Source organism: Eurosta solidaginis, chromosome 4 (genome assembly GCF_040869045.1).
Source record: "Eurosta solidaginis isolate ZX-2024a chromosome 4, ASM4086904v1, whole genome shotgun sequence".
Taxonomy (NCBI): domain Eukaryota; kingdom Metazoa; phylum Arthropoda; class Insecta; order Diptera; family Tephritidae; genus Eurosta; species Eurosta solidaginis.
This window is the reverse complement of record NC_090322.1, coordinates 120,651,522-120,666,491: the sequence shown is the minus strand read 5'-3', so window position 1 is coordinate 120,666,491 and position 14,970 is coordinate 120,651,522. Positions and strand designations below refer to the sequence as shown.

Genomic DNA, 14,970 nt, shown 5'->3' with positions numbered 1-14,970 from the left:
ACATCGTAATTGGATTGGTTTATTGACGCAAAACATAACTTTGGAAAAAACTGTAAAATTGGTGTCACACCTACAATATTAAGCAGAAGAAATTGAAAAAGTTCTACAGGGCGAAATCAAAAACCCTTGGAATATTGGCAGGAACAGTATCGTGGTATTACATATATAAATAAATTAGCGGTACCCGACAGATGGTCCACATTTTGGTCGATATCTCGAAAACGCCTTCACATATACAACTAAGGGCTACTCCCTTTTAAAACCCTCATTAGTACCTTTAATTTGATACCCATATCTTACAAAACGTTATAGAGTCACCCCTGGTCCACCTTTATGGCGATATCTGGAAAAGGCGTCCACCTATAGAACTAAGGCCCACCCCTTTTTAAAATACTCATTAACACCTTTCATTTGATAACCATATCGTACAAACGCATTCTAGAGTTACCCCTGGTCCACCTTTATGGCGATATCTCGAAAATGCGTGCACCTATAGAACTAAGGATCACTCCCTTTTAAAATACTCATTACCACCTTTCATTTGATACCCATATCGTACAAACACATTCTAGAGTCACCCCTGGTCCACCTTTTTGGCGACATCCCGAAAAGGCGTCCACCTATAGAACTAAGGCTTACTGCCTTTTAAAATACTCTTTAACACCTTTTATTTGGTACCCATATCGTACAAACAAATTCTAAAGTCACCCCTGGTCCACCTTTATGGCGATATCTCGAAAAGGCGTCCACCTTTAGACCTAAGGCCCACTGCCTTTTAAAATACTCACTACCCCATTCCCATATATTCCATTCCCATATCGTACAAACACATTCTAGAGTCACCCCTGGTCCACCTTTATGGTGATATCTCGAAACGGCGGCCACCTATAGAACTAAGGATCACTCCCTTTTAAAATACTCTTTAATACCTTCCATTTGATACCAATGCCATACAAACACATTCCAGGGTTACCCTAGGTTCATTTTCCTACATGGTAATTTTCCCTTATTTTGTCTCCAAAGCTATCAACTGAGTATGTAATGTTCGGTTACATCCGAACTTAGCCTTCGTTACTTGTTTTATTTAGACATGTTCCACACAATTCTAGAAAACTTTTAGTAATCGTCAAGAGGACAGAGTTATTTTATAATATACATAAGTCTTGGTAACTAGTTGGGGTTTTTAATGTTTGGTCGTCAAACAAATGCTGGTAACACTTTGGACACAATCAGTCTATGAGAGGTCTTTATTGACCGCCCTAACTAGACAATAGTAATGCACTAAATAGTTTGTCTCGAGAAGTAAGCGCGAAAACTGAAAAATTATGTACGATTTCTTCTGTATCAACCGTGGAATGCTCCATATATATGTAAGAGTATGTTTATGGGTCTCAAAGTGTATTTTATTTTTATATTTTAGCAAAAAGAATTACAAATTCGTAAACAATTTCGGGAAACGTGTAAAACTCAAACAAAGCAGTATAAACGCTATAAGGCGCAAATTCTCCAAACAACACCGAAAGAACAACAAAAAGAAGTTATAAAGCAGTTGAAAGAAGAGAAACATCGAAAGTTAACACTTCTCGGCGAACAGGTAAATCAAAATTTGCTTATAATAATCAATTCACGAGTTGAATATAAAGTTATGTTTGATGATTTTTAGTATGAGCAAAGCATTGCTGATATGTTCCAAAGTCAGAGTTATAAATTGGATGAAACCCAAGTGATTGAGTGCCATCGTACAAACGAACAGTTGGAGTATGAACTTGAAGTGCTCACTGCCTATCAAAATAAGAACAAAAAACAAGCTCAGGAGCAGCGTGATCGCGAGCGTAAGGAGTTGGAAAATCGTGTAAACGTAAGGAGAGGTTTGCTGGAGAGCAAGGTAATCATTATTTTAACATGACACGATTTGTTTTGAGCAAGATTGATGTATGCTTAATTATTTGTTTAGATGAATGCAGAATTGCAGCAATTTAATCAGGAGCGTGCTGAACGTTTACGCATTAAACAAGAAAAGCATGCTAGAGAGCTAGAAGCTTTCGATCAGGAATCACTTGCTTTAGGTTTCAGGTAAGAATTTTTTATTGCAAATATATTTACTTGTAAGGCTATATTATATTTATCATTAATCGATGTGTTATACAAAGATAGTACTTTCAACATTTTTCGTATAGAATTTCTTTATAAAAGATGTGCTCATAGCCCATAACTCGAAAAGGGATGTTCTCGTTTAAATCGTATTTTTGTTAGCTGGGTGTTGCAGTCGATATATTCATTAATGGCAGATTTCTGAACCGATTTTGATTAAATTTATGTCGTATGGTGTTGATTGATTGACAGAGGGTTTCTTGATACCGCTGGACTTAAGGTGGACGGAAAGGTCTTATACAAAACGGAACTGAAATATTCCTAAGTTACTGTGGGCGGAACGAAGTTGCGGAGCCTTTTTGTTTCGTATTCTTTTTATGGAATGAATAAAATGTTTGAAAGTTCTTTTGTCAATTTGTTATAATTCTCATGAGATGTCCGAGCCCGGGGAAAAAGTATAACAGGTATACCCTATCCATACGTTTAAAAGCACGGGTGCCAAACCCTTTTCCGCTCTATAGTTTCTTTTATGATATCCTTAAGTTATCATAAGAGTGGATGATGCCATAATGTAGGCTTAGAGTGTAATCCTGCCAAGTATATTTGTTTAATCAAAAGTTCATTCTGATGCTGTTCTATATAGCATCAACTACTGCATCGATGAATGCAACAATAAAATTATTAAATGTCTGTAAATAAAGTAGTGCAATTGAGTTCACTTCTTATGCCTTCAATCAAAATTTTGAATAGCTTTTTGGTGGAATTCAAATTTTTTCTACCTTTAGAATGGGTTTTAAAGCTCTTCACGCCAGCCTCCCATAATACCCCCATGTGAGGAGCTGATGCGGGTATGAAATGCCATGAAAGTTCTTGATAGAAGTACTTCGAAAGAATTGCAGTACGAGAATCAGATATAAAAGCCTTAAATTCAGCCTTTAGGGATCAAGATGCTCCAACGAAGTTGGTTCCGTTGTCTGAATATATATTTTTGGGACATCCTCGGCGCGATATAAACCTAGAAAAGGCTGGTAGAAAGGTGGTAGTGCTAAGGTCATTTGTGGGTTCTAGATGAATGGCCTTCGTTGCGAAAGAAACGAAAAGACAAACGTACCCCTTTGTAATAACACAAGCTCTACCTTTATAGTTTTTTATCTCGAAAGGACCTGCAAAATCAACGCCGGTATTTGTAAATACCCTAGAAAAAGTCGTGCGTTCTGAAGGTAGGGAAGCCATGATTTGAGATTGCGTTTGCTTTTTGTATATAGTACATACCTTGCAATTGTGGATGACTGACTTGATCATAACTTTGATCCGAGGGATCCAATATTGTGCTCGAATGATGCGCAACAATAACTGATGTTCTCCATGAATTGATATTTCATGGATAAACTTCACTAACAAGCGTGAGTAATGGCAGTTATACGGCAGAAGGATTGGGTGCCGTTCTTTGTAACTGAGGTCTCGCGACGCTCCGAGACGACCTCCGATTCTTAAAACTCCGCTTGAGTCGATGAATGGATTTAAGGCTAGAATTTCGCTTTTAGCGCTTATCGCAGGTCCGGATTTTAAATTCGAAACCTCCGCTGAAAAATGTTGATGCTGGCAGAGGGCAATTATTCGCTGGGTTGTACCTTTTATTTCCTCCGCAGAGATTGATACAGAAGCTGCTTGAAACATTGATTTCTGAGTGGGGTGGGTCCTTTGGATGAAACGAAAGACGTACGATAGAACTCGTAAAGCCCTTGGAAGCGAAGAGAAGCGTTAAAGTATATCCGACACTTCAACGACTTTCGTAGCGTGGGAGAGCACGCGCTTTCCCGCTTCGTCAGTTTGGAAGCCCGATTCTTGTTTTGGCCATTCTGACGTGCCTTCTTGCAGCCAAGAAGGACCCTGCCACCACAAGGAGTTTTCAATTAAGTCCTGCGCTGTCACTCCACGGTTAGCTAAATCGGCAGGATTCGACGCTGAATCGACGTGATACCAATGGTGTTGTCCAACCTTGTCGATGATTTTGGTAACCCTGTGGGACACGAAGGTTGACCAAGAGCATGGTGGCTTTCTAAGCCACGCTAGCACTATAGTGGAGTCAGTCCACAGATAAACCTGTAGTGATCGAAGATCCAGGTTCACGACTACAGCGTCCATCATTTCAGCTAGCAATACTGCTCCACACAATTCAAGACGAGGAAGGGAGATCGTTTTCACCGGGGCTACTCTTGTTTTGCTAACAGAAGATTTACATGCGCAGCACTGCCTTCTTCTACGCGCATATAAATGGCTGCCACGTATGCCTTTTCGGAGGCGTCGCAAAATCCGTGGAGTTCCATTTTGCACTGTGGAGAAAACCTAACCCATCGTGGAACCCGAATGTTATTAATAGCTGGATACTCCACCGAAAATTTTTGCCACCGATCTAATGTGCTTAAAGACACTTCTTCATCCCAACTGTTCCCTCTAACCAATCATTTTGCATCATAATTTTCGCTACTATGACTATTGGAGCAAGCCACCCGAGAGGATCAAAAAGTTTCGCGATTGTTGACAAAATCTTACGTTTAGTTACTTCTTGACCTTGATAGAATTCTTTCGCAGTGAAGTAGAAATGATCCGAACATGCATTCCATCGAATGCCGAGGGCTTTAACGCTGCTTGCGTCCTCGAAGTCTAAGAAGTCTTGACTAAGCAGATGAGCTGCAGGAATATCGCTCAAGACTTGCCTACAGTTGGCGGCCCACTTTCTAAAAGGAAAGCCTGCTGAAAATAAGGCGCCAGAAATTTCATCACGAGCTTGGATTGTGGATTCCAAGTCGTGCCCACCGGCAAGTACATCGTCGACGTACATATGTCGCGTTAAAATAGTGGCGGCGACTGGATGTGAATCTTGAACGTTGTCTGCCAATTGAAGCAAGGTTCTTATTGCTAGGTACGGAGCACAGTTTACCCCGAAAGTTACCGTATTCAATTGAAATTGACGGATGGTATCGTCTGTAGACTCACGGAAGAGAATTCGTTGAAATTTTCACTGCTGAGGATGGACAAATATTTGGCGATACATCTTCTCGATGTCGCTACTAAAAACGAATTTGAACAGCCTCCATCTAAGAATTAAGATCGTAAGATCGCTTTGCAGGATGGGACCAGGAAGCAGAGCATCGTTTAAACTCACGCCGTTATCTGATGGACACGAAGCGTTAAACACCACTCTCACCTTCGTAGAAGTGCTTTCTGGCTTACTCACCGCATGGAGGGGTAAGTAGTACGATTCGGAGGTATTTTCGGACAGGCTTGGTCGGATTTCAGACATATGACCTAACTGATCATATTCTTTAAGGACTCTTGTATACTCCTCTCGCAAAGAGGGGTTTTTGGCTAGCCTACCTTTACAACGAAAATATTGCGAGAACGCAGTTTTACGTGAACACCCTAAAGAAATATCTACTGGGAAATTCTTTCGAAATGGTAGGGAGACAGTATATCTTCCGGTATCCATTCGCGTTGTAGTTGCTTTGTAAATCGCCTCGCAGTATTCCTCATCGGCCGTACGGATCGCGTTCCTTGGGATATCTTCCAATTCCGAAAATGCTTCCAGTTGTTGGTCCAAAGAGATTTCATTGTAAAAAGAGACACACGATGTCGCCTCTTTGTTTGCGTTGGTCCGTCCAGTAAGTATCCATCCGAAGACCGTTTCCTGGGCGAGAAGATTACTCGAAAAGTCCCTCCGAATCCCCTCCAACATGATTTGCGGATAGACATCTCCTCCAAGCACAAGATCAACTTGTTCGTTCGCAAAGAATCTGCTGTCTGCTAGTTTAATTCCCGGGAAGTTTCGTTGGATAGCCGGGTCAATATCGACGGTTCGCAGATTGCCTGTCAATTGAGGTAACACTAAAGCCGTAGTGCTGATGGATACCGTTGTGTCAAGGGGTGAGCCTATATGGATAGGGCAAGCTAGGGTGGAATGAGCAGACACCGTATTGTTGATACCTGACACTGTAGCGTTCACTTTTTTGACTGGAAGCCCAATACGTCGGCGAAGCCGTTCCGTAATAAATGAACAGTCGGAGCCGGAGTCTATTAAGGCTCGGGCCGAGTATACAGTATCACTATATCGCAGGTGGATTTGAGCTGTTCCCAGTAGGATACCTTTATGTGTGTTCGAAAAACACGATTGGACTTGACTCGGAGAGTCACTGGTGGTCTGAGTGCGACTTTGTTCAGAAGTTGTCCGTTTGGAAGTAGTTCCGGTACCACTCGGCGTTGAACTCGAAGAGCCCGGTTTTGACGAGCAGGTTGCCTGGACTGGGTTCAAATGCAGGAGAGTATGATGTCGTGCATGGCAAGTTGAACAGTTGTAGGCGCTGTTGCATTTCGCCACACCATGTTCGGAAGACAAACAGTTCAGACACAAATTGTTCCTTCTCACATGCTTACTGCGATCAGACGGAGTCATCTTTAGGAAGCGTGAGCAGGATCGAACGTGGCGAGCGTCACGACTGCAGAGTTTGCATTTCGCATTTGATACGCTTGCCTGAAAAGTGTTCAATTTTTTGCTGTTCCCCTCGTTATGTGCCTTGAAGGGTTGAGATTTGGTCGGCTGTGAGCTTCGCAAGTCAAAAACAGTTTCCAAAGTCTGGAACCGACTTGTTAGAAACTTGTCCATATCACTCCATTTTGGGATTTCGGTTTTATCTTGAACCGATTGCTCCCACAAGGAAAGCGTAGCTTCCGGAAGTTTCGTGGAGCAGAGGTACGTAATGATCGCATCCCAATTTGATATGTCAACTTTATGAATCTGGAGTGCCGAAATGCAATTATTTATTCCCCGCTGAAGTTGTTTGATTGCACTTCCAGATTCAGTTCCTACGGGGGGGGGGGGGAGGTTGAAGAGGATCTTCAATTGGCTATTAACTAGAATTCGTTTATTCTCATAACGATCGGTCAGGTTTTTCCACGCGGTTTCGAAACCTTCATTTGTAAGGGGACATTTGCTTACTATTTCTCTTGCTTCGCCCACAGTTTTTTTATTAAATGGCATAATTTTTCTGATTCTTTATGTAAATGGCCGTGAATAAGTCACGGAATGTTGGCCATGACAAATAATCTCCCTTAAAAACTTCGGTATCACAAGGCGGAAGCCTAATATTGCGTTCCCTAACCGAGTCGTCGCTTGATTTTTCAGAGGCTTTATCTTTTTGCTTTGTAGCTAGGTCACCTATCAACTCTATGCACTTCATATACGTCGTGTACGCTAACTTATACTTTTTCTTCGCTGCACTAGCATCTTTGGAAGATGTTGCAGCAGCTGACCCCTGAAACTCACTATAGCTGCGTTTTATTTTGCCCCACAGCTCCTTAGCCTCCTCCCTTTGGGTTTCTATGACTGATTGATTGGGGTTTTCGAATTCACGAAAGTCCGCCTCGAGGTCTATCAAAGACTCAACTAATTGGTTGAAACTTGCCATTTTTTATTAGTTTGTTGGATGAAAAAATTTACTTTGGATTATTAAAAACTTGGACGAAATCCGAAAAACGCACGTAGTGCTAAAGTGTATTTAAAATCCAAAATTAATAAAATTGGCGTAAAACTTAAGTAGCCTACAGGTATCGTAAACTTTTTGCCGCTAAAAATTTCAAGCTTGTTAACGAAATAGCACTGTGGTGGTCGAAACTCCATTTTCCTTCTTGTAAATGGGGTGAATTTGAAAGAACCTATAAACTTCAGTAAGAACGCCAACCAAAATCCCGAAATAACTCACCAAAATCTAGAAATATTAGTATAAAACAACTAAATAGGAGAGGAGAAAAATAAAAAAAACACGAAATTTAAGTATAAAAATATTTATTTGTTATTTCAAAATAATCAAAAATTATTTGAAAATTAATTGCACAATTTATTTAAAATAAATACCAGTAAAAATGTATTTTTAAACTTCCTTTTTGAGGTTTCGGGATTTGCAGTACTAATTTTCGGGATTTGCTCTCCTTTGTAGTTGCTCACCACCCACCACTATAATGCATGTAGATACGCAGAATTTGCCGTGTTTTGTTTTCTTCTTTTATTTCGTTTTTCTTGCACTTGTTTTTAATAATGCGATCGCAAATCGCTATTATTATTACTTTTGTAAATTTAAACGATTATAATTCTCGAAATACACGCGGTGCGAGGATTTTGTATTCAAATGATATTGTGGCAATTAATTAATGTTAAATTTCCTCTTTACGTGCAGTGCGTTGTTAGTGTTATTACAAAAATACACAGTGTCCACTGGCCTAATTTGGTTGTATGTATATTTGTGTCACTAAACGATAAAAAGATTATAAATATTCTGACGCGGTAAAAAATCGGAATTTGGACTCTTGTACAAGTATTTATATTTATTGGACTTTAATAAGAAAAACCTAACAAGCACTCACTGCAAAGCAATTAATTAACCACTTTTTGTTTTGATTATGTCTGTTCGGACGGACACAATATGGCGAGGGCCGAAGATGTTTTTTAATTTTTGGAATTAAAAGCGAAAAACAATATCACTCGCGCACAATTTCAATTATACTTTTTATAGAAAATTCGCGGAAAAGCACTTTTAATATGTATATTTTTGTTTTATTGTACTGACTTTGCTCAGTAAACAGAAAACTCACCCGTAATTAAATTGTTCGGTGTATGTGGGAGTGAGATGAATATGTCGGTATGTATTATGTTTGGAACCTGTTGGCTTGTTTTTCCTTCTTTGATATCAAAGATTTTTTTTCACGTACTCGCTTGTTCGTAGAACGGCTACGAAGGACCATGAACACAATTGGCGGGAATGAAACCAATTGTGTTTTGCGAAAGGAAATAAAAACAAGATAATTAGTATTTATACATAGAAATATGTATAATAATTACAATATGTCTTTATTTCGTTAATATTAATTTAGCATCACAATAAAGGAATTTAGGAACTTACGTTTTGTTTGTATTTTAAATCCAAAGATGAAAAACGCAGGAACAGCTGGTGACTTGTTGGCAGGCAAACTAAATCAGAGCCGACGGCAACTTCCAAATCGCCACCGAACCCCGAAAGAAAATGCTGGATCAAGAGGACGATTGGAAGTTAGCCGTTGCTTGCTGACAAACGAAAAAATAGTTAAGTCGAGGGCGGTTACCCGGTAGGAAATTAATTAGGCCACTGGCCTAAACAGTCGCTTTCATGTTTGTCCCCTCATTTCCATACGAATTTTTGACCCACGGAAGTCTTTTTCGGTAATTTCCCGTTGAGCTAGACACTTGATACTTAGAACATAGTTCAGACCAGGGAGACATTATAATGCAAGTAAAAAAAATCCGCTAGGCGGCGCACGGATCGAGATATACAGACAATTAATTTTAAAATGGAAATTTTGCGATCGACTTTTAACTAACTTCTCGGTGATCCAGAGACTTGAAACTTGGCACATAGTTTGCGATTGATGGCACTACAATTCGTGGAAAACAAATCGACAGGTGGCAGACAAATCGAGATAAACTAAAATCCCTGAAAAACCGCAGGAAATCTTGCAATCGATTTTTGAGAAACTTCCCGGTTAGCTGGAGATATGAAACTTGAGCCGTAAGTCAGAACCCGGTGACAATACAATATTTTATCAAAGAAATGTCGCAAGACGGCGCATGGATCGAGATATTAGGAAAATTAATTTTAATTTGGGAATCTCTCAATCCATTATTAACTAACTTTTCGGCTACCTAGAGACTTGTAACTTAGCACATAGTTCGAGACCCGGTGACAATACAATTTACAGAAAACTAAATTCCGCTAGGTGGCGCGCTAAGTGAGATAACTACAAATCCTTGAAAACGAGGGGAATCTTGCCATCGATTTTTGAGTAACTTCCCGGTGAGCTGGAGATATGAAACTTGAGCCGTAGGTCAGAACCCGGTGACAATACAATATTTTATCAAAGAAATTGCGCTACTTCCCGTTTACCTAGAGACTTGTAACTTAGCACATAGTTCGAGACCCGGTGACAATACAATTTACAGAAAATAGAATTCCGCTAGGCGGCGCGCTAAGTGAGATAACTACAAATCCTTGAAAAACGAGGGGAATCCTGCAATCGATTTTTGAGTAACTTCCCGGCGAGCTGGAGATATGAAACTTGAACCGTAAGTCAGAACCCGGTGACAATGCAATATTTTATCAAAAAAAAAAAAAAAATCCGCTAGGTGGCGCATGGATCGAGATATTAGGGAAATTAATTTTAATTTGGGAATCTTTCAATCCATGTTTAACTAACTTCCCGCTTTCCTAGAGACTTGTAACTTAGGACATAGTTCGAGACCCGGTGACAATGCAATTTATAGAAAACAAAGTTCCGCTAGGTGGCGTGCTAATTGAGATAACTACAAATCCCTGAAAAACGAGGGGAATCTTGCGATCGATTTTTGAGTAACTTGCCGGTGAGCTAGAGATTGAAACTTGTGCCGTGGCTCAGAACCCGGTGACAATGCAACATTTGATAAAAAAAATTCGCTAGGTGGCACGCGGATCGAGCTAGTAAGAAAACAAATTTTAATATGGGAATGTTTCAATCCATTTTTAACTTCCCGATTACCTAGAGACTTAAAACTTGGCACTTAGTTAGAGGCCTGGTGACAATACAACTTATAGGAAACAAAGTTCCGCTAGGTGGCGCGCTAGTCAATATAACTGCAAATCCTTTAAAAACTGGGGAATCTTGCGATGGATTTTCGAGTAACTTCCCGATGAGCTAGAGACATGAAACTTGGGCCGTAAGTCAGAACCCGGTGACAATGCAATATTTTATCCAAAAAAATCCGCTAGGTGGCGCATGGATCGAGATATTGAGAAAACTAGTTTTAAATTGGGAATCTTGCAATCGATTTTTAACTAACTTCCTGGATATCTAGAGACTTGAAACCTGAAATATAGTTTAAAACTCGGTGACAGTGCAATGTTTGATCAAAAAATTTGAGCTATTTAACGCACAAGTCGAACTATTTAGAAGATTAGGCCATACCTTCATGGCTAGCCTCCTGAGTGTTGCAGGCGTTGTAGAATTCCACCTCGTTGAAGGCCCAACTCAATGCACGTCCTAGCATACTTTTAGGCGTACGCGACTTTCACCACTATTATTTTAGACTCAGGCGTATGCGAATTTCACCACGATTTTCAGCTGTGCAAGTTAAGTAGCTGACAAACGAGGTGGAATTCTCTTGTTATGATGCGAGGTGGAGTTCTGTTGTTTTCGCCAACGTTGTCAGCGAAAATTCCACTAATTCTCTTAAATCTTGCTATTTTGAACAAATAAATGAAGATAAGAATTTTCACTTAGGAATTACTTAAACTACTAATCAAAGCTGCAATTTCCTTTTTGTAGGCAGTACTAAAAAATTTAAAATAAAAAGATGATAAAAAATTTTAAGAACTACCTTTATATGAATGGACCAAAAAATAGAAGGCAATTTTTCCTTTAATACAGACATAGTCTTGTTGAATTTTGACTAAAAAACTTTAACAATAGCTCTTATAAAGGAATTTTTGGATTTAAAATTATAAAGGTAGACGCGTGTTTAAATTTTAAATAATCAATTAGTTAATCCCAAGTACATGGTTTACCTTAAATATAAAGATTGCGCTCCACCTTTATAGTTTTAAATCCCAAGATTTTTTTACAAGAGCTATTGTCATCATTGTTTTTAAGTCAAAATTCAACAATACTATGTCTGTATTAAAGGAAAAATTGCCTTCTATTTTTCGGTCCATTTATATAAAGATAGTCCTTAAAATGTATCATCTTTTTATTGTAAATAATACGACTGATAGAAAATTGTTAACATTGTTTCTTATGAAACACTTTAATGGTTATCAGAGCACCAGCTAAGTTTGAAGCTTTTAGAATGTGTGAAAACAAATATCGTTTCATGCCTAGCGTAGCTTATAACAAGCACGTACCCTCAGACTTAGTGAGTACGCTGACAATATAAGGCCACAATATGATGTGCCAAAAAAATTTGATCAACAGCTACGATATCGCACCGAAATTTAAACATTTCTGTGTTGGTTTAGGTTTGCTTCATTTTTGAAATCAATAGTCAAGGAATTTTAACACAAATTATAATATTGACTTTTGATCTTAAGCGTATTTTTATTAATTCGGCACCAATGGCATGTTAATCCGAAAAATAAGCAAAAACAAAATACAGTTCTCACAATAATTTCTTTTTTTTTTTCAGTGCTTTATCACTTAGTGAGGTGTCGCGCGAAACATACCCCGACGAGGAGGGTAGCTTATCAGGGTCCATGATCAGTTTAGCGCATAGTAATAGCTCCACAAGTTTTCCGGCTGGCTCCCTATAGCATAGATATATAAATAAGTATAATAATGGCAATTTTAATAGCACTAACAAAATATCAATAACAAAGAAACGATTTCGTAATTCTAGTGATGATGGTAAAAACCAATTAAAAGACGACATTGAAGTAAATCGATTGAATCAGATGTCGCTCTCTTCAATGTAAAAATATTACAATATTAATAAAAAAAGCACGATCTAAATTTTCTAGACTAAAATCAAAAAAGAATATACATACATACATTAAAAGAGGGAAAATACACATGCGGGTAAAAACTAAACTCACTTAAAAACTAATACATATGTATAAATAATATCCAAAAATGAAACGATGCAATTTACTGGAAGGAAGTAATAACATAAACATCAGTAGAGTTATTTATTAAGTATAATTAAAATTAAGTGAATAAAATAATTAATGAAAAGCAAATACATATTTATAATCGAAGACTAATAGCAGCTACGGCAATAGTAGACCATGGTAACTAAAATTAAATACTAGTAGGTACATACGCATTAGTTAAATATTTTGAAATACAAAAAAAAAAAAAAAAAAAAACAATTAAAACTAGCAACACGTATGTGAATTGAATTTTTATGTGTCTATATGCAATATTACTTCAACATATACTTATGGGCAAATGCACCCAACCTTTAACCAGGGGTACCTGCTAAGCGACCATATACATATACGATGAGCGAGAGTTCAACGACAACTTCGTCAAAATCAACGACAGGCTCGACCAGTAAGGAAGTGTCGCACGCGCCCTTATTCCCCTATTATAGTTTACAACTCAACTCTCTTTCAGTTGAAATTTTGCAATTTGGTATTACAGATTACAACCCAACCTGTCAAAAACAGTGTCGGTTGAAGTTGTCTAGTCCAACAACCTTTTGTGGCATTACCGTTTACAACCTTGTGTTGGTGTAGTTGTCAAAGACATCAAAATCTGACAACTGATTACTAGCAGTTGTCTCATATAATTTTGCAGTTGTTTGGAAAAAAGGTAATGTTTTGCAAGACGGTTTACCACCTAATTTTTAACAAAAATTTTCAAAGTTGGTAGAATTCGAAAGCAAAAACTTAATTTCTGGCGTCATTTCGGTTCAAATTTTCATGTGGTTGTTGTATTTTGCCAGATTTTTTGTACACACTAATGCAGAAAGGTGTGGGACCCATCCAGGGTTATTTTTACAAATCGCGGCCGAAGGCCGCCAACGCAGAAAGGTGTTCTGTGCAAAAAACTATGAATCGGGCCTCATATTTCGGGCCCTCCCGGGGCCATTTTATGGGTTTTTGTAAATATCTTTTGATAGAAATACAATTTTTTATTTCCGCTTTCAGATTCTTAAAACGGATGTCGAAACGTATCTTTTGAACCCCATTTGACACTTTTTGAAAAAAATTAGATGGGGCACCTTCTTGTAAAACGTTGCCGGAAAAAAATTAAAAGAAAAATGGAAAGCGAGTAATTAAGCTTTTTTAAATTAATTTACACAAACTTTATAGTCAGCAATTTTGTACACATTTATAGAAAAAACAAGTTTTCAACCAAGGATTTCATTGAACAAATTTTTGACCTTATGGAGCGACATGCCGAAGTTGGACCAGGAAAGCCGCAGTTCGGATGCAGCCAAAATAGGTGAAGTTATGCGATAGTGAGTCCCATCGATACTACCCGCTACTCCTGGGAATCCTATTTTAGAGTAAAATGTGATTTTTGAAGCGGTTTGCTCCTCTGTAGTCATCTGGGTTTTAATCCACTTCGCATAAATATGCTCCTCAAAAATATTTAAAACCTCTTTAACAACTGTAGGTGTGGTCCAATTTAACACTAAAAACCTTTCCACAGTATTTTTGAAAGCTGCCGTCAGCAAGGAATCGGAGTGTAGCGCATAATTTTAAAATAGGGGTACAGCCGTCCCTTGAACGCGTTTACCGAAATGGTCCTTCATTTTGTTTAGTAAGGAGCAAACTGGTTCCTTACTTAACAGAAAATAACTTACTAATCTGCAAAATAACTTCATTAGAAGCTCATCATTTGTCACTTTAAATGCTTTCTTACTTCGTGCTTGGTAGTTCCAAGGAATTGGAGTGATCACGCGAATTTTTTCCATATTCGCGACATGTCAATTTTGGCACCAACATTTTCATCGCTATAAAATAAATCTATGGTAATATCCATTTTGCTATTAATAAAAAAACACTTGTAAATGTTTAATTTTCCGCCAAAAATTGATCAGCTGTTCATTTATCTTTCAAATCATCACTTTTTTAGGTTGGCAACATCAATTCAACTTCAACTGAAATAAATTGTAATTCATAATACCAAACAGGAGTTGAGTTGTATTAATTACAATCAAACTAAGTTGAGTTGTAAACCGTAACAAGGGCATTAAAACAGAAATGAAACTAATGCCCCCTATGACGGTTTACAGCTCAACTTAGTTGTGTTGTAATCAAAACAACTCAACTTTCAGACAACTCAACTCTTGTTTGGTATTACGAATTACAACTTATT

At 38.3% G+C, this 14,970-nt stretch overlaps 1 protein-coding gene across 6 annotated transcripts in view; it reads left to right on the top strand.

Annotated features, from left to right (window-relative positions):
• The window catches only part of Tao (Serine/threonine-protein kinase Tao), a 201,589-nt gene extending 188,549 nt beyond the window's left edge, over positions 1-13,040 (top strand). For 4 of the 6 annotated variants that reach the window (XM_067782681.1, XM_067782680.1, XM_067782683.1 and 1 more), the window contains exons 10-13: positions 1,421-1,594; positions 1,664-1,885; positions 1,955-2,073; positions 12,329-13,040. In XM_067782681.1, the coding sequence (XP_067638782.1) occupies positions 1,421-1,594; positions 1,664-1,885; positions 1,955-2,073; positions 12,329-12,452 (639 nt within the window). In that variant the 3' untranslated portion in view covers positions 12,453-13,040. Of the gene's footprint in view, positions 1-1,420; positions 1,595-1,663; positions 1,886-1,954; positions 2,074-2,177; positions 2,319-12,328 lie in introns of those variants that run through there. The other 2 variants (XM_067782682.1, XM_067782684.1) reach the window with 2 other exon arrangements.
• Positions 13,041-14,970: the final 1,930 nt, after the last annotated feature.